The sequence below is a fragment of the Quercus lobata genome, chromosome 5 (genome assembly GCF_001633185.2).
Source record: "Quercus lobata isolate SW786 chromosome 5, ValleyOak3.0 Primary Assembly, whole genome shotgun sequence".
Classification (NCBI taxonomy): domain Eukaryota; kingdom Viridiplantae; phylum Streptophyta; class Magnoliopsida; order Fagales; family Fagaceae; genus Quercus; species Quercus lobata.
The window spans coordinates 32,672,542-32,696,739 of NC_044908.1; the positions used below are offsets into that span (position 1 = coordinate 32,672,542).

Genomic DNA, 24,198 nt, shown 5'->3' on the forward strand with positions numbered 1-24,198 from the left:
AAAAGTTCCCATGTGCCACATCTAGCAGATGCAAAAACTAACTCTCTTTGTATGCACAAGAAAAATATCATCTTTCTTCACCTTACCTCAAATTTTCCCTTCCTTTTGTTGAGTGTAGTTTTGGCATGCACCAACAGTCTTCATCACCTCAAGTATTGTTGTGAACAGTGGATTCTAAGTCCAAAAGGAAAACCCAAGCTCGACGAGTGGCATAACAATGAAAGCAACCCAACAACTCTCTACAGTGGATTTTAATTAATCCCAAGAGCTCCATTACCATTCCACGATCAAGGAAATACTTACAGTATGTGTATGTGTGTGTGTATTGTGAAAGTAAATGATCCAAGCACATTTTTAGGTCATGGGCCCTGCCCGAAGATGATTAAAGATCCACATATATGTTAACCAAAGTCTAACACGTGAACCAAGTTCGAGGAGGGAAAACGTCAAGATCATTCTGAAACAAACGAAAGCTGTGAATGAGTGAATGAGAGGTCTGAGGAGAGAAGGCAGATTGGTCCGCTAACCGAGGATCCCAAGGAGCAAAGGCACCTCAGGAATACTTTATGTAACTCTCTACACCGGAAAGTAAAGTTTCAGGGAAGACAACAGAGTCATGCAAGCAACAAAATAGGAAAATATCTGGGAAGGTGACTACCACCTCCACATTTAATGCACTGCACCAACTGAACTGACCGCATTTATGAGAAAAAGACACCTGAACAGTGATTTCATAACTCAGCCCTCTCAACCACCTCCAAAAGGGTCCTGATGGGACAAACATCCAAATGATTTCCCTGAGACGTACAGATGGAGAGTTGAGATGCAATGGAATAGACTATATAAGGAAAGGAACCCCATAGAAAGAGGAGATGAACTCCTTATACAAAAAAAGACTCAAAGAAAGAGAGCACAACACCATTTTGTAAACACATCACTCTTGTTTATTAATGAGAAACCCATCGTCAGACTTGCCCGAGGAAGAGCTTATACTAAATTGTCATTCTTTTCACTTATACTAACCGCTTTGATTCTATCGGTCCTAAGCTTATAATTTCCTTAGCATTACAATTGACTCAAAAGCCCACTCTCTCAAAAATTCATTGTGTTGGGCTTGACTTGAAGGACCATGGGCCACTATTTTAGACGGGCATGGACTTTTCTTTTTGAGTCCTTACATATATATATATATATAGTGCCACTACCATCGAGTGCCAACTCAATCTTCTCACCGCTGGTTAGTTTATGGTTTCTTGTTCTGTTTTGACATCCAGTGGGGATTCTTAGATGGATTTCTAGTTTCAATAGCGTTAGACATGGATATGAAGCATAATATTTGTCATCTTAAAACGTTTTGGGGGGTACATGCTTCAATGGTCATCTGAAATAGCCTGGTTTACTTTTCATATGAATGAAAATGGTATGAAGTGCTTAATTTTTTTTTTTTGGTGGGGGGGGGGGGGGGGGGGGGTGTGATGGTGTTAAAAATTATATGTATCTTTCAACAGAAACAAGTCATAATAAAAATACTGATAAACAAAAGAGACTTTTGTTAGCTAGCCACTATTGTTTGGTAAGGATTCAAAAACTACGGCTTTGATCTCAGAAATGCCAAGGCATATTGATGAATAACTGGACTGCATTGAAATTTGATGCATAACACATAATTGATATTAAATCATTAGGAGTAAGATAGCCTGATAAAGTATAAACAGTCATTTTAGAAGAAATTCCTTCCCAAAAGTAAACTGACATTCCACTATTTAATACTCCTACAACATTTACCTCATAATTTTGATTAAACATGTTAAAATCTACATCTTTTTGCAGTGTCCTTCCTTAAGAATAAATTACATATCATGACCTGCAAACTGCACAACACAAAAATCAAACATGAATGAGGAAGACATATCATGTTAAAATCGAAGTTCTGAAGATCAGCAAGTCTAGTGACAACAATTTTCACATCTGCTGAGGTGATATGGTGTGATCAGTGCCAATAAAAGTGAAGTCAATAGTGAGCCCACGTGAAAGTAATGTTGCTCCAATCACAATTTGCCACGTCAACAATTGTGGAAAGATTGTGAACTGTTGTGTGCCTAGCATTACTGGCTGGAGGTGCTATAGAACTATGCTGCCCATAACGAACAGAATAAGAAGCCTTGTAAAGCATACCTAAGTTTGAGATGAGCCAGCAAGCAAGCATGTAAAAGAACTTGTCACTGGCAGCTATCTGGATCATCTCTGGGCTTGATCAGAACCTGAAGCTCCAACTGAAGGAGTAGCTGGCACACTGCTCACTGACCCATTCTCAACAGGTGGAAGCACACCCCATTTGCCTTCAGATTCAAGAGGCTCAAAGACATGAACCCCCCCATCTGATAGTCCTATTGCAAATTGATTTGGTTCTTGTGGATGTGCTGCAATCACGAGTGGTTGTACACTAGAACTGCTGCATTGAGGAAAAAAAGGGTCGGAATCTACAATAGCTTTCACATATAGATTGGTAGAGTGATATTAAGCTTTCATAAATTATTCTAGTCATTTGTACTTGTACAATGACTAGAATAGTTGGGATTTGACAGGAAATATTACCAGGTTAAAGATCAGTTTAAATCAAATTTAAACACAATGAATTTAGCATATTTTGGAGCCTCATTCTTAGCAGTCCAGTAAATCATAAATGTTAAATATTTTAACAAAAACCAACTCATTTTAAGATTACTTTCCAATGCCTATAGACAATTTTACATGTTTATTCTTTACAAATGCACCATGCTAAGGTCAATTGTCATCCAATAAGAACAATTCCTCACGCTGATATGAAGCAAGTTCATTCAAGAACCCAAATTAGTTCCAAGGGCTGGTCGAGGGATTTGACCATTATCTTTTTGTCAAAATTTGGCAATAGTTGTTTTACATGACCACTTGAGGTTGAACAGGGTGGTATAGAAAGAAGTTTCTATCCATTATTATTACTATCAATAGTATTTTTTGAGGATTAAAGAAGAAAACTTTGCGTGCACTATTCTTCAAAGTAAGGGCATGCAAGGCAATCTGGCAATATGAGAGGGCACAGTGAAGACCCAGAAGGTGAAAGTGCAAGATACTGAAACTAATGTTTGATTCCACCATTAAAATATATTGAGATTGCAAACCTTAACAGTGACAGTGAAACAAATACCAAACCCAACTAAACATGAAAAAAAATGTCATCTAAGTAAAGCATGAAATTAATCCAAAGAAATATAACCATGGTAACAGAGCTTGTGAATTACCTGACATTAGCAGGAAGATAAGCAGAAGGATTTATTCGACAACGTAGTCTAAGATTTGCAGCATTGAACACACAGACTGTCGCATCTAAGAAGCAGGCATATACCAACAGGCTATCACATGAGAATGTAGCATGTGAAATGGGGGCAGATTCACGTGGGACCCACTAAACATAGAAAAAACCATATTAGAAAAAGGAGAGCAAAATGTTACTTCCAATAATAATAATAATAAAGAACTGTGAATTTAATGTACCTGCTTTACACATTCTAGTTTTGTTGTTTCATATATGGCAAGCTGAGTTTCATGTACAACCAGAAAGTGTATCTGGTCCTGATGAAACTGTACACGTGTGTCTGACTGTGCTGGAGTCCTTCCAGTTGGAAGCTGCAAGATTCTTGCCTTCTGCTTTTCCCATCCCTCAGAGTTCCATACACAAAGCTGGAGAAAGATTTAAGTACCATTGTAAGTAAACCAACATAAACATTTGAAAAATGGCTTCACAACAAGGGCCCTTGGGTGAGAGTAATTGGTCACGCCTGATTCAGAATTGAGGAATAATTCACTGGTGATACTACTTCGAAATTTGGATTGTTTATCTTGGAATTAGAAGCATTTATTGTTATCCTGAAATTATTAAATACATCGGGCAAAACTCAGCAACATTGTTTTAATTATTTAACTATATCAAGTGTGGTCAATTATACTTGTCAAAACTGAATGATGATTTCAGATTTATTACAGAATGAGATTTAGGTCATCAATGAGATTGAGTTCAATCACAAGTTCACAGCAACTGAATCAGAAATGTAAGACTAAACTTGCACACATCTAAACAGGAAAATTGTTACCTGAGCATCTGCTCCAGATGAAACCAGCACATTCAGTACATGAGAAAAGGCAAGGCCAGTAATTCTTTTAGAGTGTCCTTTAAGTTTGCTTTTAACCTGCATTAAGAAAGTGCTAAGTAAAAAATGACATCTCAAGCCATGTGAAGTGTTGATTGTTAACATACTGCATCATACCTCATCTACACGGACGTTATATATTTGAATTGTGGAATCATCCATTCCAATGGCAATGATGTTATTATCTTGAGGATGGAAAGCAAGAAATGTTGCTGCAGGTGGTGGTGGCATGAAAGTTGTCATGGTCTGCAGTTGCCAGAAAGAAATTGAAATTGGTAATATGAAAAATGAAAGTAAACTTTGAACAACATTGGACTCCTGTGTTACCTTAAATGTCATCATATTGAACAAGGAAATCTTCCCTCCAGATGCTGACATTACATAAGAATCATTCTTGGATAAAGCAAAACAGGGAACAGAATCTTCAGGATTAGTGTCAGCAATATCGTTGGTCATTAAAATGCCACTTGGTGGTTGCCATAAATTAGGTAACAAACTGGCAGTTGCCTGCAAGAGAAAGCGCAAATTTTTTAGATATAATGGAAGTCATTTTTCAGAACTATGATGAAAGAACTACTAAGGGTTGACACAAGCTACTTCAGCTGTCCTTGTACCTTGCCAGAAGAATTGCGATCACTTCTCTGCCATTTCCAGAGCAGATGAATGGCATTTGATGCTAATGCCAGAACAGCATTACCTGAATTTGTGTAGATTAACCTCGAAATCTGTAATAGCAAGAAGGAAAGCTAATGAGGACATTTGTTGGAGACAGGATGAAATCAGATATACCTTATGGATCAAACCGGAGTTGAAAGTTCACGAGCTGATATTATATGGCATAAACTTCTAAGGTGAGCTTTTATTATACAATATAAGATGCCATACATAGATATCACAATAAAGCCTTTCCCTTTATGTAAACACTATATCCTTTCTGTCAATCTTCAATAGTATAAGGTGATCATTTTCTAAATAAATCCACGTACCCTCCGGAACCATCTTATTATGGTCAGTCTTCTGGTAGCTTGATACTCCTAAACAGAGCAAGGGCAATCTCTGTGCTAACTTCAATTTTGGCACTCAGTTGCTTTTGCAGTTATGTCTACCGAAAGGTATTGACAAAGTAACTAAGCAATTTGGCCCCTCCTTTTTGCTTTTGAAATGGAGAGGGTTGGTTGGTGAACCACCAGTATCCAATCATGATCTGATGGCTATGATTCACCAAACTGCTCTTTCCTTTCAAAGGGAGAGGAACCAAACCTGCCTAACCTTTAATGAGTTATTTTTGAAAATAATGAACCAACTTTTGCAAGGCATGATGGAATGAAAAGCGGGATTGTGTGTTTCATTCTAAACTGACCAACAGAAGAACATTTAGGTTACTATTTAGCTTATTTTTTCTATTATTCAGCTTATTTTTGGTACTATTCATGGGTCCTACTATATTATTTCAACTAACTTTTAGCTTTATCTACAGTACTTTCAACAAAAAGTTTTCAGTTTCAGCTAAATAAGCTGTTCCCAAACGAACTCTTTGTAGTTAAAATACCCTTATGGTTCAATTCATTTTGGGTTTAACCGATGGTTATTAAGCTCAGATTACATAAACGCAAAAGTAAGGCACTAATGAGATCATGACTCGCTAGCATTAAAGCTAGCTTGCTTAGCTATTTTAAGTCTTTAGGTTGTTATAGCTCAAACATTATCAGTTTCTAATCACAAAGCTTTTCCAAACCAGTAAGATTACACTATTACAGTGCAATGCAATTAACATTTCAGTACTTTGAGAATTTTTTGCTCTATGAGAAGAGCAAGAGTAAGGTAGGTGTACAGACGGGAAATGTCGGTCCTAAAAAGGAAATTATAATGAATTTAAAACTTTGTTAAAATGGATATACATGACAGAATGTAATAGTAGAATAATAAAGCAGGATCACAAACATAATCAACCCATTGATATGTAATAGAATATTCTGAGAACAACGCCAGTTAACAAATACCACACCTTAGTTACTCTTAGGTTTTCAGGTAGCCTTAGGGATCGGCATTGAGATGGTTCATTGATTTCAGTGAGCTTCCAAATCTTGGATTTGTCATTGGATTCTTCCATTATTCTTGGTTTCACATCCCCCAAATTACGGGCATCCCCATTCTGGTAAGATTAACTTGTCAATTAAACGTGTGGCATAAGAACAATGAATCCATGGGATGGGCTCCATTAAACATGGAAGAGGCAGATAATATACGACAGTAAAAAAAAAAAAAAAAAAAAGTGTGATTAAATAGAAATTGATCTGTAAGTTGTGTGCATGCATGCATGCGCATGTATTTATTTTTATATAAATCATGTCCCACAAACCATTCCAGAAATAGCAACCACAGAGGCACCTCTGTCTGCAAGTCCAGCACTAGTAGCAGCAGCTGCCGCAGCTGAAATTGGGTTGATCGTAGGCTGCGAGAGATATCATAACATAACAGAAGAATTAGCTCATGCTGAGGTCAGTATCACTAGAGCTAAAGATATGATAAAGCTACCTTTGCAACAGCTTCAGACGCTCTTGATGCATCATAAGATAGATTCTCAAATGTGCGTAACAACCTAATGCCATCTGTATTGGATAATATTTTAATTCCATTTTCGTTGGCAGAAATGGCCAAGAGAGAGCCATCCTTGTTGAAGCGGATGCGTGGGCTCGCCTGGGAAGTAAAAAAAGACAAAATCGAGCAAATTATTACTTTTGACTTAATGAATTTCCATTTATTTTTTCTTTAAAAAAGAAGTCGCTTTAAGAACTTACTGGGAGGCCTCCGTCCGCATCAATAGTTAACAAAAGTTGAACATTGTCCATATCCCAGAATTTGATAGAGAAATCATCACCAGCAGCCAAAAACCGGTTTTTAGTTGTATCAAATTGCACAACACCCAAAGAACGCTTGCGGAATCCTTGATAGGTCCTTTTAACAGCCCCTTCACTTTCATTCCATTCAACAATAAATGAATCCCCGTCCTTACTTGTACCACATGAAAAGAGTCTGCAATATCCCCCACCCCCCAAAAAAAAATAAAAAGGGAAAAAAGAGGTTAGAAAAACAAAATCCTGTTTAATTGATGATACCCCAACAAACAGTAAAGGACAAGTAGCATGGACACAACAGGTTGAGTATATTAACCTTGTACCATCAGCACTGTACGCCATTGTTGTGCACCAGCGACCAGGAGCATCATAATCAACTCGAGATCCCAAGTTGTCATACAGCCATGCTTTTATTTTTCCATCCAGTGCCGTAGAAAAGATAAACTAAAGCACAAAAAGGATGTTAGCAACAAGGACTAGGAAAATCCATGAAAGCAAAGGCATAAATTGTTAGCATGACAACCTCAAAGTATATAACTAACACAATAAGAGAAATGAGTGATGGAAATGATACCTGAATGTTTTCCTTATAGTGAGGACAGACGGAATAAACAGGAGCCTCGTGACCTTCAAAAGTATACTGCTTTGTTCCCGTTGCAGCATCCCACACCTACAATTACCAAAAGCAAAATTGCCAAGGGTTGGGAACTTTTGCTCCACTCAAAACAATAAAACCAAACATGTAATATGACCAACCAACCTTGATGGTCTTATCATCACCGCAGGTTATCACACAAAGTTGCTTATTTGGGTGGGAGAATGCTATATCATTTACTCCACCAACATGAGCATCAATCTAGATCAGCAAGTTCAGATCAGTAAAGAAATATAAGTACCACAGAAGATAAGAGTAAATATTTCAAACAGAAAATTTAATATCGGATATACCTCCAGATGCTGTCGTACTTCATCATTCCCATGATAAGAATATATTTGAACAATGTGCCTGGAGTATGCAACTCCTGTAATAGGAACGAAACAGCGCAATCATCTAATGCTATAGTTCACCCTAAGGGTATTTACATAAATTATATTACATTAAATTCTAAAAAATTCCAATATTTAAGCTTACCAAATAAAGTACCATCAGGGCTCCAAATCACGCGGTTAACAGATACACCAGGATCTTTAACTAGAGCTGACTGAATTCCATCAAGTTCAGTTTTAGTCACCATTATTACAGGCATTAAGGGTATAGCAGTCACAATCACTGGTTTCATTGATTAATTAAGATAAGGGACACACCTGCAGAGGCATTGAACATGCACTAAGATCCCAAACTTTGAAGTTCCTCAAAACCAATCGCTCCCTAGAGCCAACTTCCCACAACGCTATGTCCCCAACATTGGTACCAACTGAAGCATAACATCCAGATTATTAAAGAGTCAATTTTTTGGTAAAATATGAAGCACTGATAAGAAATAAAATATACTAAGTATTAGTAGCTGAAAACTAGAGCCTTTGAAAAAAACGCAGACCAAGAAGTAGAGTCTGTTGAATAGGATGAAAATCCATGCTCATAGGAGAAGATCCTTGATTTAAAGTCCGTGCGACATTCTTTGGCAAGTCGTCTGGAGCATTAAAAGCCTGACCATGACCATGACCATGACCCGGAAATGTTACTGGTAACACATTAACAGGCAGGTTTACCTGCACAAAATGCACAAATGAATAAACAAGGTAACTAAGAAAGTATAATAAATGTATGCTCCCCCCAACTGAAAATAACGGCTCACAATGAAAAAGCACAATGTTTCAGAAAGTACATTAGATGCATGCAAACCCATTGGTCCACGCTGCCGGATTAAATTTTTGTCCTCACGTGTACTTTTTATTAAAAAAAAGGTAATTGCCTCAACATGGAATTAGTACAACAACAAAGATATTGTCATAACGTGAGCAGAAGTTACTCTTTTCGCTTTTCAACATGTACAACTAATTTGCAACGTCCAGAAAAGGAAATGTGGAGAATAATTTAGGGATGGAGGGTGCAACATAACAGCATGAATTCACAAGTTAGTGGTCAGAAATCTATTTGATTTTTTATCAAAACAAAATTACCTCATCAGAAATCCCCATTGGTCTCGTTCTTTTAGAAACATGATCAGAATCCCCAGACGGGTAGTCTACAGAAGGGTTGGTCGGAGGAGTCCTTGGATGTTTTAAAGCAGCTATACGAGGCAAAGACACATGTAGATAGTTATAGAAAGACCTACGTACCACATCTGATATCCACAATGACAAGAGGAACTCAATGCCCAATAACAAAATTGAAGGAATAAACTACCTGGGATTGATGGAGCACCAAGACCAATAGCTCCTCCAGAAACTGTCGGATGAGTAACAGTGGAAGGATTGGACATCCAACCTGCAAGGGGCGTTGGAACTGGTGCTGGTGTAGGTTGAAAAGGCTGAACACATGAATTCAAGCAAGTTAACGAAAGGCAATATAAGAAAGGAGCAAAGTTGACATCAACCAATTTAGCTGATAACCCACCCCATGAGCACCTAGGTTAGGGAAGCCCCCAGCTTTTGGTAATGATCCAAGCAGTGGATTGTTTGCAGGTGATGGAGCTCGTGCACCATTTGGTTGTCCACATGAGTGATCCACAAAAAGAGTTTTTATATCTGGATTTGGCCTTGGGTTTTTACACAGTTGATGCTGCCAATTCAAGCTGTACTTTGAAGTAAGTAATCAGTTTGTTAAGTGTAAGCTGATGACAAGCAGTAATGTAAATGTTAAAACTGATCCGAATGCAACACGCCCCAAGGTTGTGAAGCATATATTTTATGGTAAGATTCAAAGACAAATTACTTTCAACCTCACAGGCATTTTGTTTTTTTCCCACGGCATTTCACAGCAAAGTTCCAACTTTTAGAAGAAAGCAATAATAAAAGTGATGGTTAAAAGATTTAAGATGCACTCATCATAAATCATATGTGGAAGGCATTGAAACAAGATCAGTACCAAGTATAAACACCTTAAAGTCACTTAGAATTAAGTGCGTAGCTAATCCATTTAATTTGAATCACATAGCATTTCTATAAGAGTTACCTTTGATTGATGAGGGTCCGTAACCTTGAATTTTTAAGATTGGGGAATTGCAATTTATCACGGAATAAAGGATTTGCTTCAATCAGCTTCTTGAGCTCCACCAACATGATTGCTCTTGCAGACTTGGTATCTCCATACTTGGAAAGTTGCTCATTCTCCCTGTTATACAACAAACCCCATTTTCAGTACATTTGCTATAACTATGATGCGGATGACTTCAACACAAACTTGTCATACCTAAAATTCTCCAATGTCAAGAGCTGAGTGATCTCCTTGAAAAGCTCTTCATTAAATGTGGCAAAAACTTTCAAATCCTTTACTAATATATCCACAGCCTTGGACCGGTCATGCCTATTAAAATTTAAACAGTCCCATTCATATACAATCTACCGCACGATTCCAAAGACAAAAACAATCAATTCACATAAAATTGACCATTAGAAAAACAAAATTTATAAGAATGTAAGCTTACTTATCCAATGCCTCAAGATACTTCTGCTTCCTTATCTCAAAAAAGATTTTCATTGAATATCGATTGTCATCCACTTTTGTGAACCCAGAAAGGTACTTCTCAACCTCATCCCAATTCCCATTATGCACCTCATCCTCAAAATATTTCATATTAAAGAAAAACCCAGATTCCTGTTCAAGCCTATTTGATACACACAGAAATTAATGAGGAAATTTTTTTTATAAAAAAAATATTAAAAATTAAAAATTAAAACTGAAAAAAAAATATTAAAAATTAAAAATTAAAACTGAAAAAAAAATATTAAAACCAAAAAAAAAAAAAAAACTGATAAAAAAATTACTGACCAAAAAAAAAAAAAAACCAAACAAGCTAAACTCTTAGAAGCATACTTGTGAACAGTCTCTTTCAACTTTTCCTCATCTAGAAACTGTAAGATCAAGAACACGAGCTCTCTACTAAGCGACGACATAGTAGCCGCCCACCTCTTGTTCGATTCCCAACAAACCAAAATCACCAAAAACACCACTAGATTTGCAAAAAAAAAATAAAAACTCAAAAGGGTTAATTTCTAACTACCTTTATTATTAAAAAGAAAAACAGCACATAGTTCAATCAAATCTATACCCAAAACCAGATCACTAAACTCCCATCCTTAAAACACAAAAAGAACCCATTTTTACATACAAAAATTATTACCATGTACTTATTAGAAGACAAACATGTGCGAAGTAAAAATCAAGTAAACGAAAAAAAAAAAAAAAAGTCAAAATGAAATCTGGGTTTTTTTTTTTTTAATTTTCTACTTAAGAGGATCACAGAAACAAAAGAAAGTTGCTTTAGACCATGTGGGTATCAAAGATGCAAAAGCCAAACCTCCTCAAAAACCCCAAAAATATAAAAAAGCTAATGACTTTTAAAGTAAAAATATTCTAAAATTTCAAACACAGAAAATCGTAGGAAAAACAAAACTCTCTTTACCTTGAAAACCAAAGAACACAAACAGAACCGAACAAAGAGAGATAGAGCTTTAGAGAACCATTCTCTCTCTCTCTCTCTCTAAAAAACAAACTCTTCTCTCTCTTTCTCTCTCTAGGAAATTATATAATGAGACATTGAAGTTGCAGAAATGGGGTATTTTATATAAGAGAGAGGAAGACAGATAAAGTAACCTAATAAGCAATCAACTTATCAGTTCCGAACTTATCACACAACTGATAAGCTCTTTGATAAGCACGTGTACTTATTTATAAGTACAGAACAAAGTGGGTCCTACGTAGCCGGCTTAACTTTGTCGAGGTCCTCGGCTCGGAATCTCTAAGCTGACAGCTGTGAGTTGGACCAAGACTTCAGGAAAAAATCAGGTACACCACCACCTTAAAACACTCGTCCAATTACAGCCGTCGATTCTTTAGTTTGACTATAATAGTTCAATCTAACGGTAGATAATTGAGAAAGAGGAACACCTGAGAAAGAGTATGGAGTATCTAAGAAAGCGATATTTACTCATCCCAGATCCCTTGAGAAACGACAAGCTTTTTGGGGGAAGGAGTGTAGTGAAAGTTTGCCCTTGAAATTATAAAAATATTACGGTATTTGCCATTGGGGGCCATTCATACATCATGGATGCGTGGGGTAGTTGTACTAAGCTACACTTATTGTTATTATAAATCACGTGATACAGTGAAACCGTTCATCATTACGGTACGAGATATACGATAAATTGATACGATAATTTGAATTCTTTATCTTAATGGGGGGGATAATTATTATATAATAAATAAATAATTGGAAGGTTAGCATTAAACGAAAGGAATTATAATAATAATTATTATTCTAAGTGGGTTTTTTTTTTTTTTTTTTTTTGTTGGTGTGTATGTTGGGTGTGGTCAGAGAGAGTGAAAGTGGTATATGAGGTTTTGTTGTCGTTTTCAAGAGGAAAGTCGACGTCAAATGAGTTAAAATTCTTTTAGAAGGGAAATTAAATGAGGTTGTCTTTTCATGCCAAAGTACGACCACTTTCATTTCACGTAATGAGGATTTTTGTGGATGGAAATTTAAAAAAAAAAAAAAACCTTTTCTTTTCTTTTCTTTCTTTTTTTTCTTTTTGGAAAAAACAAACGGTACCTACTAGCAATAATGCACGTATGGGACACATGAGGGTAAGTTTTATGGCAAAAATTCATGGTACTTGAAAGTGGTAATTAAAATTTTCTCAGAAAAGAAAGTGGTAATTGAGTAAGGATTTTGTTATTGTGTGTCTTTAAGGCATATAATAATTTTCATTTTTAAAAATTTTTTTAAAAAAAATAAAAAAATATTGACAGTTTTTTTAAATTTTGAGAAAATATTTTAAAAAATATATGATTTAATATGTACCCTTACGACACACATTAACCAGACTCATTGAATAATCTAACTGTGCGTGAGAGGAACATGTTATAATATTTTTTGTAGGCAAAAGTTACGTGAAGATACTACAAAAGTAAGAGCCGAGGGTGATGTTTTGGTGAAGCCACTTATTAAAATATATAAAAGATTACAATAAATATTCATGAGACAATAACCTCTCTTATATTTGAATAAAGTCCATCTTCTATTTTTTTATTATTATTAAATAATGAAATATACCCACGAATGTTCTGTAATAATAATTTTACCTTTTTTCTTAGATATGGTATTGGTCTTATTTTTTACGATATTTGGCAAGAAAAGAATGAGTCCGCATGGGTAAGATTTTACATATTCTTTTTTTTTTTTTTTTGAGAACCAAGATTTTACATATTCTCATTTTAAAAAGGAGAGGTATCACAAAAATTCGGAAGTCAGTATACTAACTTTCGTTAGATTAAAAACAAAAAAACAAAAACAAAACAAAACAAAAAAAAGAAAAAAGAAAAAAGGTGAAACTACTTCGAACAACGAGTGAGGGAGAGGAAGAGTTGACTTGTTACGCGATTCATTACTTTTCAAAAACACGCGGTTCTAAATTTGCTTGGAAGTCTCAGATGGACAACGTCTCTTAAATCCTCCAACTACAAGACTTTGCCTTTGGCTCGGATGGGATGCGGTAGTCGTATTGGAATTCTTTGTTTTGTTAGAGCATTACCAAATACCATCCAATTTCTTTAAAATAAAAAAAAAAATTGTCATTTTACGCACTAAAAAATTATTTTATCTATATCATTTTCATGACTCACTTATTTTAAGATATAACCCATTACAATAATATAAATTACCCAATAAAATAATATAAATCAACAATCAATCTCTCTTTGTTGGTATTGGTGTGTGAGTGTATTCTCTTATCTCATTCCCCTTCTCTCATATATGTGTGTGTGTGTGTTTCTCAAATAAAAAAAAATACTCAGTGTTGTCAAGTCATCCCATATTAGTAAGATGTGATATTAAAAATGGGTTTATCAATTGCTCCGTGACACTAACTGTTTTGGTGTTGGCGTGTGAGTGTATTCCCTTATCTCATCTCCCTTCTCCCATATATTTGCGTGTGTGTTTCTCAAATAAAAAAAGATGCTCAGTGTTGTCGAGTCATCCCACATCAGTAAGATGTGATATTGAAAAGGGGTTTATCACTTGCTCCGCGACACTAACTGTTTTGGTGTTGGCGTGTAAGTGTATTCTCTTATCTCATCCCTTCTCCCATATATGTGTGTGTGTTTCTCAAATAAATAAATAAAATAAATCTCTCTTTTCCTCTCTCCCTTTCTCTCTCTAGCACCACCGAAACCAACCCGCAGCATCATTGATTCAAATCCAACCCCAACAACCACAACTTAAAAGCACCGCCAAAACCAAGCCCAGCACCACTAATTCAAACGTAATCCCTAGCAAGTGGTACTGCAATCAACCATGAACCACCGAACTTGAAATCAACCCACACCACCACCCAACACCATCAAAACGATTCAACCCACAACCACCGATTCAAAGACACAACACTGTTTCAACACCAATTCAAACCCACAACCACCATTTCAAGCAAAACACAATTCAAAGCCATGATCATCACTAACCAAAAACGACCCATGATGGCAAACCCAAGCCTGATTCACTTGCTAAAATTAAAATATAACATGGATAAGAGGAAAGTGGAAACATTTTTGAATAGGATCAATGTTAGGGATTAACTTTTTATTTTATTTTATTTTATAATTGAGTGAAGTGATAAGTTATAAGTGATGTAACACTATTTTCACATGAGCTCGTATAAAATTATGCATTCATAAAAATTTCAAAATCAATTGTAACATTTTTATTTAATTACTAAAATAGCCCACCACATTTTTTGTTGAATCCCATATAAGACTACAAAACCCCTAAAATAGTTTAGGATTTTTCTCAAAAATTCACTCACAGTTCTGGTTTTAGGATTTTTCTCAAAAATTCACTCACACCCCAACTCCTCCAACTAATCACTTCAATGGTGTTATGCTTAGTGTGCCTAAGGAGCCACTGGATGACCTCCACCTTTGTACAACACAAGCGATGGAGGATGGCTCGTGAGTCGTGACTATTGAGACCAACGTTATCACTGCCAATTCAGGCAATGTTAATATGTGTAAGAGTTTTTTAGTTTTAACTTTAAAAAAGAGAAGAAAATATGAGAATGCGAGAGGCAATTGGGAGAAAGAAACATGAATCAGATGGGTGTTTTTGATCTCTAAAAGTCCAAAAGTTTTTTTTTTTTTTTTCTCATATAAAATTCTACTTTAGCCTAATCCAAGTATATATGTATGTGAAACTTTCTCCTAGAAACTTGAATCCCGGCCCCTACCTCTTTACACCCTACAAGCACTTATACTTATCGAATAACCATCACGCTATGGATGTGCAGTGGTTAAAAGTCCAAAAATTGGAATTACAATAATCTTTTCTACCCTCTGTAACAGTAATTGATTGCATTTATGCTATAAGAGCACTAGCATCAGCTGTGCTATCTTAAATGTCATTTTGACACATCAAAACTTACTTTATTTATTTTACCAAATCATCTTACAATACACCATACATCAAATGTTCTATTTTAACACTACAACACATTAAAATAATATAAAAAAACAAATAAAAAATTATTTAATTTCTTTAAACCCAAAACCTCTCTCTCTAAACTCACTACCATTGGGAAAAAAAAAAATCAAAACACCATCACCATCACACCTCAAACCCATAGCCACAAAAAAAAAAAAAAAAAAAAAAAAAAAAATCACCCACATCCACCAAACACAAATCACAATCACCACCACCATCGACAACCAAAACCACCTAATCTCTGCAACCCACACAACTCAATCACCACCTAATCATCACAACCCACACCCCACAACACCACCAAAGGTCCAAAACCAGTGCCACAAACCACCCCTACCCATCCCCCATAATCCTCACCAACCCAACATCATCATCTCCAACACAGTCGCGACAAAAAAATCAAGCTTCTTTCTCTTCTACAATTCGAGCCTAAGCCCGCACCTTACAACATCTCCAAACTAGCACAACCATTAACCACCGCACAAATCCCAGATTGGGAAGAAAAACAAAGAGATTCGAGAGATGAGGAGTAACCACCAACACTACTTTGCAAGATCGGCAAGTAGAGGAACAACTAACAGCATCGCTACACGAGATCGATGGAGATTCTCACAACCACCAATGCAACTTCAAGAGGTGACAGAGAGAGAGAACTGAGAAGATACAAACGAGAGAGAGAGAGAGAGAGAGAGAGAGAGAGTTGAATAAAATATAGGCAAAAATCACATTTTAGTCCCTACATTTTATTTTTACCGCTTTTAGTCTATATCCTGAAAAAATCTTCCCGTTTTGGTCCTTGTCATTACATCAGAAACAGAGAAAGATGTCGTGGCAAACGACAGGAATAAATAATACTAAATTAATGTCCACATGGCCTATCTTGCAAAGGTTAGTTACATCCATGCCCTTAGTAGTCACATGGCCCTTACATGACAGTCCCTAACCCAAATAAAACCCCAAATCACGCCAAATTGAAATCCCTAACCCCCAAATTTCCTCAGCTCCTCGCTCACCAGTCACCACACAAATTGAAGTCCCTAACCCATGAACTCAAAAACATCTTCAAATCAATTGCTCCTCGCTCACCACACAACCCAAAAACATCTTCAAATCAACTGCTTTCCATGGATTTAAGCTTGATGTCATCGAGTGGAAGCTTAAGGAAAAGGGGCCTAACCCGATGCTTCTGCTCTGAGAAACCTGTTTTGGTCGTTTCGTGGACACCTGACAACTCTACGGGTGTCCAAATTACTAGGTAATGTAGTATCTCTCTTTGTAAAGTTTTTAAATTTCTATTCAGTTTCTGGGTTTTTAACTTTGGAAGCACTTCAGGTTCCAATTTCATTTCCCTTTAGCCTTTCGCTTTTCCTTCTTCATTTTCGTTTCAAGCTCGCAATCTCTAGTCTAAGTCTAACCCCTCTCTCTTTCATTTACAACCCTTTTATTTCTCTTAGTTTTCATTATTGTCTCGCTAAATTGTCAGGTGTGGTCATGTGATTTGGGGTTTTATTTGGGTTAGGGACTGTCACATGAGGGCCACGTGACTACTAAGGGCGGGGATGTAACTAACCTTTGCAAGATAGGCCACATGGACATTAATTTAGTATTATTTATTCCTGTCGTTTGCCACGTCAGCTTTCTCCGTTTTTGATGTAACAGTAGGGACCAAAAAGGGAAGCATTTTTTCAGGATAGGAACTAAAAGCGGTAAAAATAAAATGTAGAGACTAAAATGGGAATCGCCTGAAAATGTAGGGACTAAAATGTGATTTCCGTCTAAAATATAATGAATTTTTTAAAAAACATATGTCCGTATCATCTCATTTTTAGAATGCCATTGTAGCTCCATGCCAATTTTTTTGAGATTTGGCACATTTGATATTGATGAATTTTTGGTGTTCAATGTGCCAAATGCCAAAAAATTGGCATTTGGCACACTTGATGCCAATGCTCTAAGTATATTCATTAACAAAAAGTTTTCTTTTCTTTTTCTTTTTAATAGGTTAACAAAAAGTCTTTTAACATACATAAATCACAATATATACCTCAACAAATTATGAAAAGAATCGTGTTAAAGGCTTAGTGTTAAAGCTTATTTTTATTTGGATAAACTATGTATTTGGTTCCTATTCTTTACACTATATTTCAATTTGGTTATTCACCTTTCAATTGTGTCAATTTGGTCTCTAACCTTTCAGTGCCGTGTCAATTTAGTCATTACTATTATCTTTTGAATAGAAATAGCTAATATGGCAAACAATCAAAATAAAAAATTATTTTGAAGCCAGTAATTAGGTTTTGAATTATGTTTGGATGGCCAGAATATACTTCCACTCAAACAAAAAAAAGATTTAATTTGGGGTTTTTTTTTTTAAATGACATGGTGGTACATGTGTCCATTAATGTGGCAAAAAAAAAATTAAAATTTTTTTTTTGGCCATTTGCCACATCAGTAATTTCCATTCAAGAGATAATGGCAGAGACTAAATTGATACGACACTGAAAAGGTTAGGAATTAAATTAACACAATTAAAAAATTATAGACTAGATTGAAATATAATGTAAATGATAGGAAACTATTGATGATCATTTTGGGAAGCCCAATAGAAATAAAAAGCCTAGCAACATGGGAAAAAATGAGTTGGTAATTGGATAGAAAAGCTATTAAGGCCAAGCGGCGGGAATAATGGATCATAGGGTTGTAAAAGAAACAAATGGGTCTTGAGAAAGCAAATGGGTCTTGAGAAAGCAAATGGGCTTAAAGGAGCCCAGAAAGAGAGAAGTAGCAAATCATGGGCAGTATGTGATATAGAAAAGTGAGAATGGGCCACAACAGGCCCGAAGTAAAGAAAGTAAAGAAAGTAAGGGGTTAATAGAAAGTCCATGAGTCCCAAGGATGAAGGATAAAGTAATTGGACTAGGGAAGCTCAAAAGAGTTAGTAAAAACCCATGGGAACATATGATTAGAAAGGGCTAAGAATACCCAAGGAAAGTAAATGGGCCAAAGATGCCCAAAAGGAAAATGGGACACAGGAGCCCGCAAGCAATGTAACCAAAAAGCCCAAGTGACTATACTGAGTCATTTAGAGAAGAATAAGCAACAAACCCAAAGAGGCTCAGTAGGCTTGGGTCAAATAACACCACAGCAGGAATAGCAGAGTAGTACGGTAGGAAGTGTAAAGACTGTAGAAAAGAGCAAAAGAATGATCTGAAGGAGGAAAAGCCCACAATCAAGCAAAAGCCTAGCCCCCGAAGGGAGCGGGCCTTAAAGAATGAGAAGCCAGAAAATGGCTCACGCCATAAGAAACCAATGATGGACGGTAGAATGTACAGACAAGCCTCCAGACCACAACGAACGCATAAGCAACAAGCAGATTTTGGACATATATGGAAGTGAAGCACACGTAAGACCTAAACATCACCAGCCTGTACCTAGCCAATACTGGAGGTGGTGAGGTCATGGGTCAGAGGTGAGAGGACATAGTCTGGCGGTGAAAAGAGGAGAAAACCTATTATGGGGTTCCTGCTCAAGCTCTTTTGGGGGAAATGTCCTCTTGGGATGACATACCACCTAAAAGAAGTAATGATAAGTTAGGACCACTAGGTGTATGTTATGAGAGATAGAAAGAGAGAGAGCACCCACATCGTAGCAGATAAGAGTGTCACGACAAGCAAACAAACAAAATAGTCTTCTTTGTCTGGTGGCACGGCTAGCACAGGTAAGTGATGGTGGTTGAGCGATTAGCAAACCAGTAAGTGGTCGACAAGAACACCCAGACCAGACAAAGGTTGTTAAAGGCTAAAATAGTAAAATCTGATCATGGCAAACACTATATAAAGGATCTTTACCATGCACAGCAGAGGGGGCATCACGATCACGAACATGGTAATAGCAACCTCTAGGAGAGAATCACAACAAATAAGTAAACACTGAGAAAGAAAAGGAAGAGAAAAGAAATAAAGGAAAAACTAGAAATAATAGAGAAATGAGAGTATAGAATGGCAGACATGCACTAATAGGTTGTTCTCTCTCTCCCTCTAACAGTCCTGCTCTCTGCCAAAAGCTAAGAATTCTTTTAGGCACAAGCCATTCAGGCCCGTTTCCCTCAAAGTGATTAATTTCCACGGCAGGATTTTTCCTGGGAGATTATTCACATTGAGGAAAAACAGTTTTCCCTCTTTGGTATTGGTCTTGCGACATAACTCAGCACATCAAATTAATCTTTTTTCATTTCTTTTGCTAACTCGTGCCTCACCCATTTATTCCCACTATTTTCTTTACAAGGTGTTCCTTATTATTGTGATTATCATTTTAATTGGGGGATTATTTGTTCACTTTATCTAAAGGCAAAAGCACTTTCTTTTATTATTATTATCATGTTTGCTTTCTATAACCCATCCGAAGCAGCTCTGCCTGCCATGGACATGTTCCTGACAAATGAGGTATAGTTTGTGCACAAGCCGGACCAAAGTGAGCTGCAGTTGGATTGGTCTCAACTCCCTAATCTAGAGTACTTGGGCCCAATACAACAAGAGGCAGCCCATCCCAACATTACAAAAGTCCCTCCACAGAAACAAATACATAATTTACTCTTTTTATTTATTATAACTATTTAACTCATAAAAAAATTTATAATTTTAGTTCTTAAAACAAAATTTTATAATTCAACTAGTACCTTCTTGATTTAAAAAAAAAAAAAAAAAAATCCTTCTCAACATTTAAATTTGATTTTCCCCTTTATGGAATTATTAGAAAAAAAAAAGAGTTTTTAATTTATTTTTTAGGTACAATTTTATTTAATTTATTTTTTAAACCCAAAAAAAATCAATAAAAATAACTTCATCCCGTTGATTTGAACACAAAATGGAAGAATAGCTCTATTTAAATTTTAAAGTAGCAAAATCCCATCATAATAATCTCTCATTCAAATTCCATGTTACAAATGCCAAGACAATCCAACGGCCAATAAGACAACAAACCGTGACCAAAAAAGGGAGAGAGAGAGAGAAAAAACGTGATCCAAAAAGGATAAAATAAAAAGGGTAAAGAAAGATTCTATTTCGGTTAGAAAAGAAAAGAAGGACAATAATTTTAGGCAAAAGGAAAGAGATAAGAGTGAGATGAACAGCGACGCGCGTTAGTTGGTGGTGGAACAAACGAGCGAACTGACAAAAGGGAACAAAGTGCGGGGTGGGGTGCGTGGAAGGGTGGGCCTTCACACGCATTCTAGTTGCAGTTTTGAGGTTTATTCAGTGGGGAAAAAAGGGAGTTAAGAGAAGTAGTAGGGGGCAACTCAACTGGGGCAAAAGGAAACTGGTGGAATCTCAATGTGTGTTTTGTGTTGTGTGTCTGAGTCTGAGAGTGTGAGTGAGTGAGTGAGAGAGTGAGTCAGTCAGTGTCTAAATTTCTTCTGTGTTTGGATCTGTCAGTCAGCGCGTGGGGGGCTCACAGTTGTGCACTTTCCAGATCTAGCTCGTGCTAAGCTAATTAATACCTTGCCTTTTGGCATTTCATTGCCATTAAAGCCTCTCTTTCTACTCAGCTGCTCCACCCTTCCCCCACAACAAAGTTTTATATTATTATTATTTTTTTTTTGAATATAACAAAGTTTTATATTATATATTATATAATACTAACATTTATATATTTTGGGTCCGATTAATGTGTGTCCTTATGACGCACACATTAAACCATCTATTTTTGAAAATATTTTCTCAAAATTTGAAAAAACTATTAATACTTTTTCAATTTCCTAGAAATTTTTTTCTAAAAATGATTAATTATTGTGTACCTTCATTAGCAAAATCCATATATTTTTATGGGTGAAATATTTCTCTCTCTTTACAGGCCCCCCCCCCCCCAGTTCACAGTTTTTGTTGGTAAGTTAACTTAAACACATGTTTTCAGTTTTTAAATAATATTACAAGTATTTTCACACACTTTTTCAGTTTTGTTGGTAAGTATTTTTATACACTTTTTTCACCCATACGTATTTCCAAAAAAACTGAAAACTGTTGTTTAAACACACATACCAAACAGGCCCTAAGTAGTTGAGAAAAAGTAGTAGGTTTATATCTTCACCGCTTGCAATTTACTATGTAATTAGATGTTTCTCAAAAAAAAAAAAAAAAAACTATGTAATTAGATGTGACAAAAAATTGTGTAAATAATTGTGGTCCTAGCATGATTATTCCATTTTATCTTTGAAACTAACTAATTTCTCTCATTATATTTAGAAAATGAGTAAATACTTCAAATCTATTATTTTTCAGTTAAATCAAATGGGATCATAATGATTACAAATGCAATTCAAGAAAACAATAATGCAATTCTCAACTTTTTCTCTTCTTTGTGGTATACAACTAATAAGTTTTTCAAAAGATTCAGTTAAATTTAATTGAGAAAATAACAAATTGGAGATATTTACTCAATTTTTAAACATAAAGAAGAAAATTAGTTAGTTTCAAAGATAAGATAAAAAATTACAATTAAAAAAAAGGTCATCTTACGCATACAATATATGCATGATCATTTTCATAAGAGTAATTATATAAATTCTTTTATCTCTCTTAATGGAGCTTATTTTTATTAGTTATTAGTTTAAAAAAATAAGTTTGAGAAAAATTATATAGTTATGCCTAAGGCCCCCTAATGCCCCAAGAATTTAACAAAAGGGCCTAAGGCCCTCCATTGAGGAAAAATGGCCTCCAAAATTTTTATTATTTTTTCATTTTTTTTAACCCTAGAAGATGATATATATATATATATATATATATTATTCTCAAATGTAAAGGAGATGTTAATAAAACTTGAATGCAATACTTGTTAGTAATTTTACATCTCAAGATGTTAAAAGAATGATTTCTTTTTTTAATATAGAAAATTATATAAAAATTATATATTTAATATTTAATATTTAAATATTAAAAATTAAAAATTTTAACTTAAATTTTTTTTTTTTTTGCCTTAGGTCTCAAAATATATTGAGTAAAACTTGGTTATATCTTAAAAAATAATACATAAATTAAATTAATTGAATAAGTTGAAATTAAAGACTTTCAAATTAAGACCAATCGTTCTTTCAATCTTGTTTTCAATTTTGTTGATGACAAGGGCGACACCCATTATGTCCTTGAAATTCTAGAAAGAATGATTATTTTTTCTTCTTTCGTGCTTTTTTTGGTCGGAGGTTATTTTAACATTGACTATGGTGGTTTTTACTTCTCGCATGTGTTCATGTAAAAAGAAAAATGCTAAGATCACAACAAAGTTCATAATTTTTGTTATAATTAATCATGTGAAGAGTTGTGAGTGGTGAAAAAAAGTGGGTCTATGTGAGTCCATATCTCTACCGATTACAACTCACTATATATGATGAATTGTTGCAAATATTGTGTAAATAGTTGTGGTCCTACCAATATTATGTAAAAAGAGGATAAGCTTTGTTGAGTTCATCATAAAGCTTGGACAAACTATTATTATATGTAAAAATAGCATCAACCAAAATTTTTAGGAATTTTCCATTTGAGTTTTTTTCTTTGTGGTGGGCTGGGTCGCATGGTTGGGGAGGTTGTATAGGTGAGGTGATTACTGAGTTTCAAATTCAAGGTTTATTTTTGTTAGGTAGTACACATTCACGCCTTGCTATACGTGTAAAGGATTCTTATTAATTAGGTAAGTGAGCCTTGACCAAGATGATAAAACTTCTAATCTTATCACGCACATGCATGTATTTATTGGCCAAAATCATGTTGTGGTACCCATCCATATGTTCAAATTTTCAGAGTCAGGTCAGAGCAGGTGATATTCAACTTTAATGACTAAATTCTTACCAGGAAAATAAAGAAGAAGCACTTATATATATATATATATATATATGACTAAATATTGACCGGACTAGGTGGAGTGAATTTGTGCATATAAAAGAGATGTCATTACCTATTTGTCATTATACTGAGTAATATTCTTGGTATATAGTTTAGGACAATGATATGTTCAAACATTAACACGTCGAAAAGAAAAGGATGAGAATAAAAAAAAAAAAAATAGAGAGAATATAATGGCATATGACACATCTTGTGTCACGACTCACATGTCTTGATTCTATGAACAAATTTCATTCATGGACCACTTGATCTTTTTCAAGGAGCAGTAGCAACAGATTTAAATACAAAGTGAAGTGAACCCAGTAGTTTGGGGTTACACTTTTCAATCCCACTATCTTAGGTTGCACTTGTACGAAAAAAGAAGCTTTGCATAAAAAAAAGAAGAAAAAATTGCAACCAAACCATTATAGAAATTTGGCAAATATATATAGGCTACACTTTATTATAACAAGCATTTTTAGCGTTTGATACATTACTTCTTGCATACACAGTTGCACATACCCTTTTTATATTTAAGGTGATTTGGACATCTTAAAAGTAAAATACCAATTATATAGATGGATGTGATAGAGACTGGCACCAGGTTAGTCCTCTAATTATTATCTATCTGAAGCCAAAAAAGTGGTTTGAAGGTTGAAAT

At 35.3% G+C, this 24,198-nt stretch overlaps 1 protein-coding gene across 2 annotated transcripts; it reads right to left on the reverse strand.

The window, feature by feature from the left end:
• Positions 1–1,644: 1,644 nt before the first annotated feature.
• LOC115988791 (protein TOPLESS) lies at positions 1,645–11,755 on the reverse strand. Of its 2 annotated transcripts, none has more exons than XM_031112406.1 (27): positions 11,605–11,755; positions 11,016–11,157; positions 10,627–10,806; positions 10,392–10,505; positions 10,155–10,313; positions 9,597–9,774; positions 9,387–9,510; positions 9,161–9,270; positions 8,578–8,749; positions 8,345–8,454; positions 8,172–8,241; positions 7,988–8,061; positions 7,800–7,895; positions 7,614–7,709; positions 7,356–7,483; positions 6,983–7,217; positions 6,720–6,881; positions 6,544–6,636; positions 6,190–6,336; positions 4,799–4,909; positions 4,512–4,691; positions 4,302–4,430; positions 4,128–4,223; positions 3,532–3,717; positions 3,279–3,442; positions 2,176–2,449; positions 1,645–1,871 (listed from the first exon to the last, which is right to left on the reverse strand). In XM_031112406.1, the coding sequence occupies exons 2-26, from the start codon at positions 11,093–11,095 to the stop codon at positions 2,239–2,241; spliced, it is 3,405 nt and encodes a 1,134-aa protein (XP_030968266.1). In that variant the 5' UTR covers positions 11,096–11,157; positions 11,605–11,755; the 3' UTR covers positions 1,645–1,871; positions 2,176–2,238. The 2 variants fall into 2 exon arrangements, with proteins under 2 accessions (XP_030968266.1, XP_030968265.1); XM_031112405.1 differs by having other exon boundaries at positions 2,176–2,452; positions 11,605–11,753.
• Between the last annotated feature and the right edge of the window lie 12,443 nt (positions 11,756–24,198).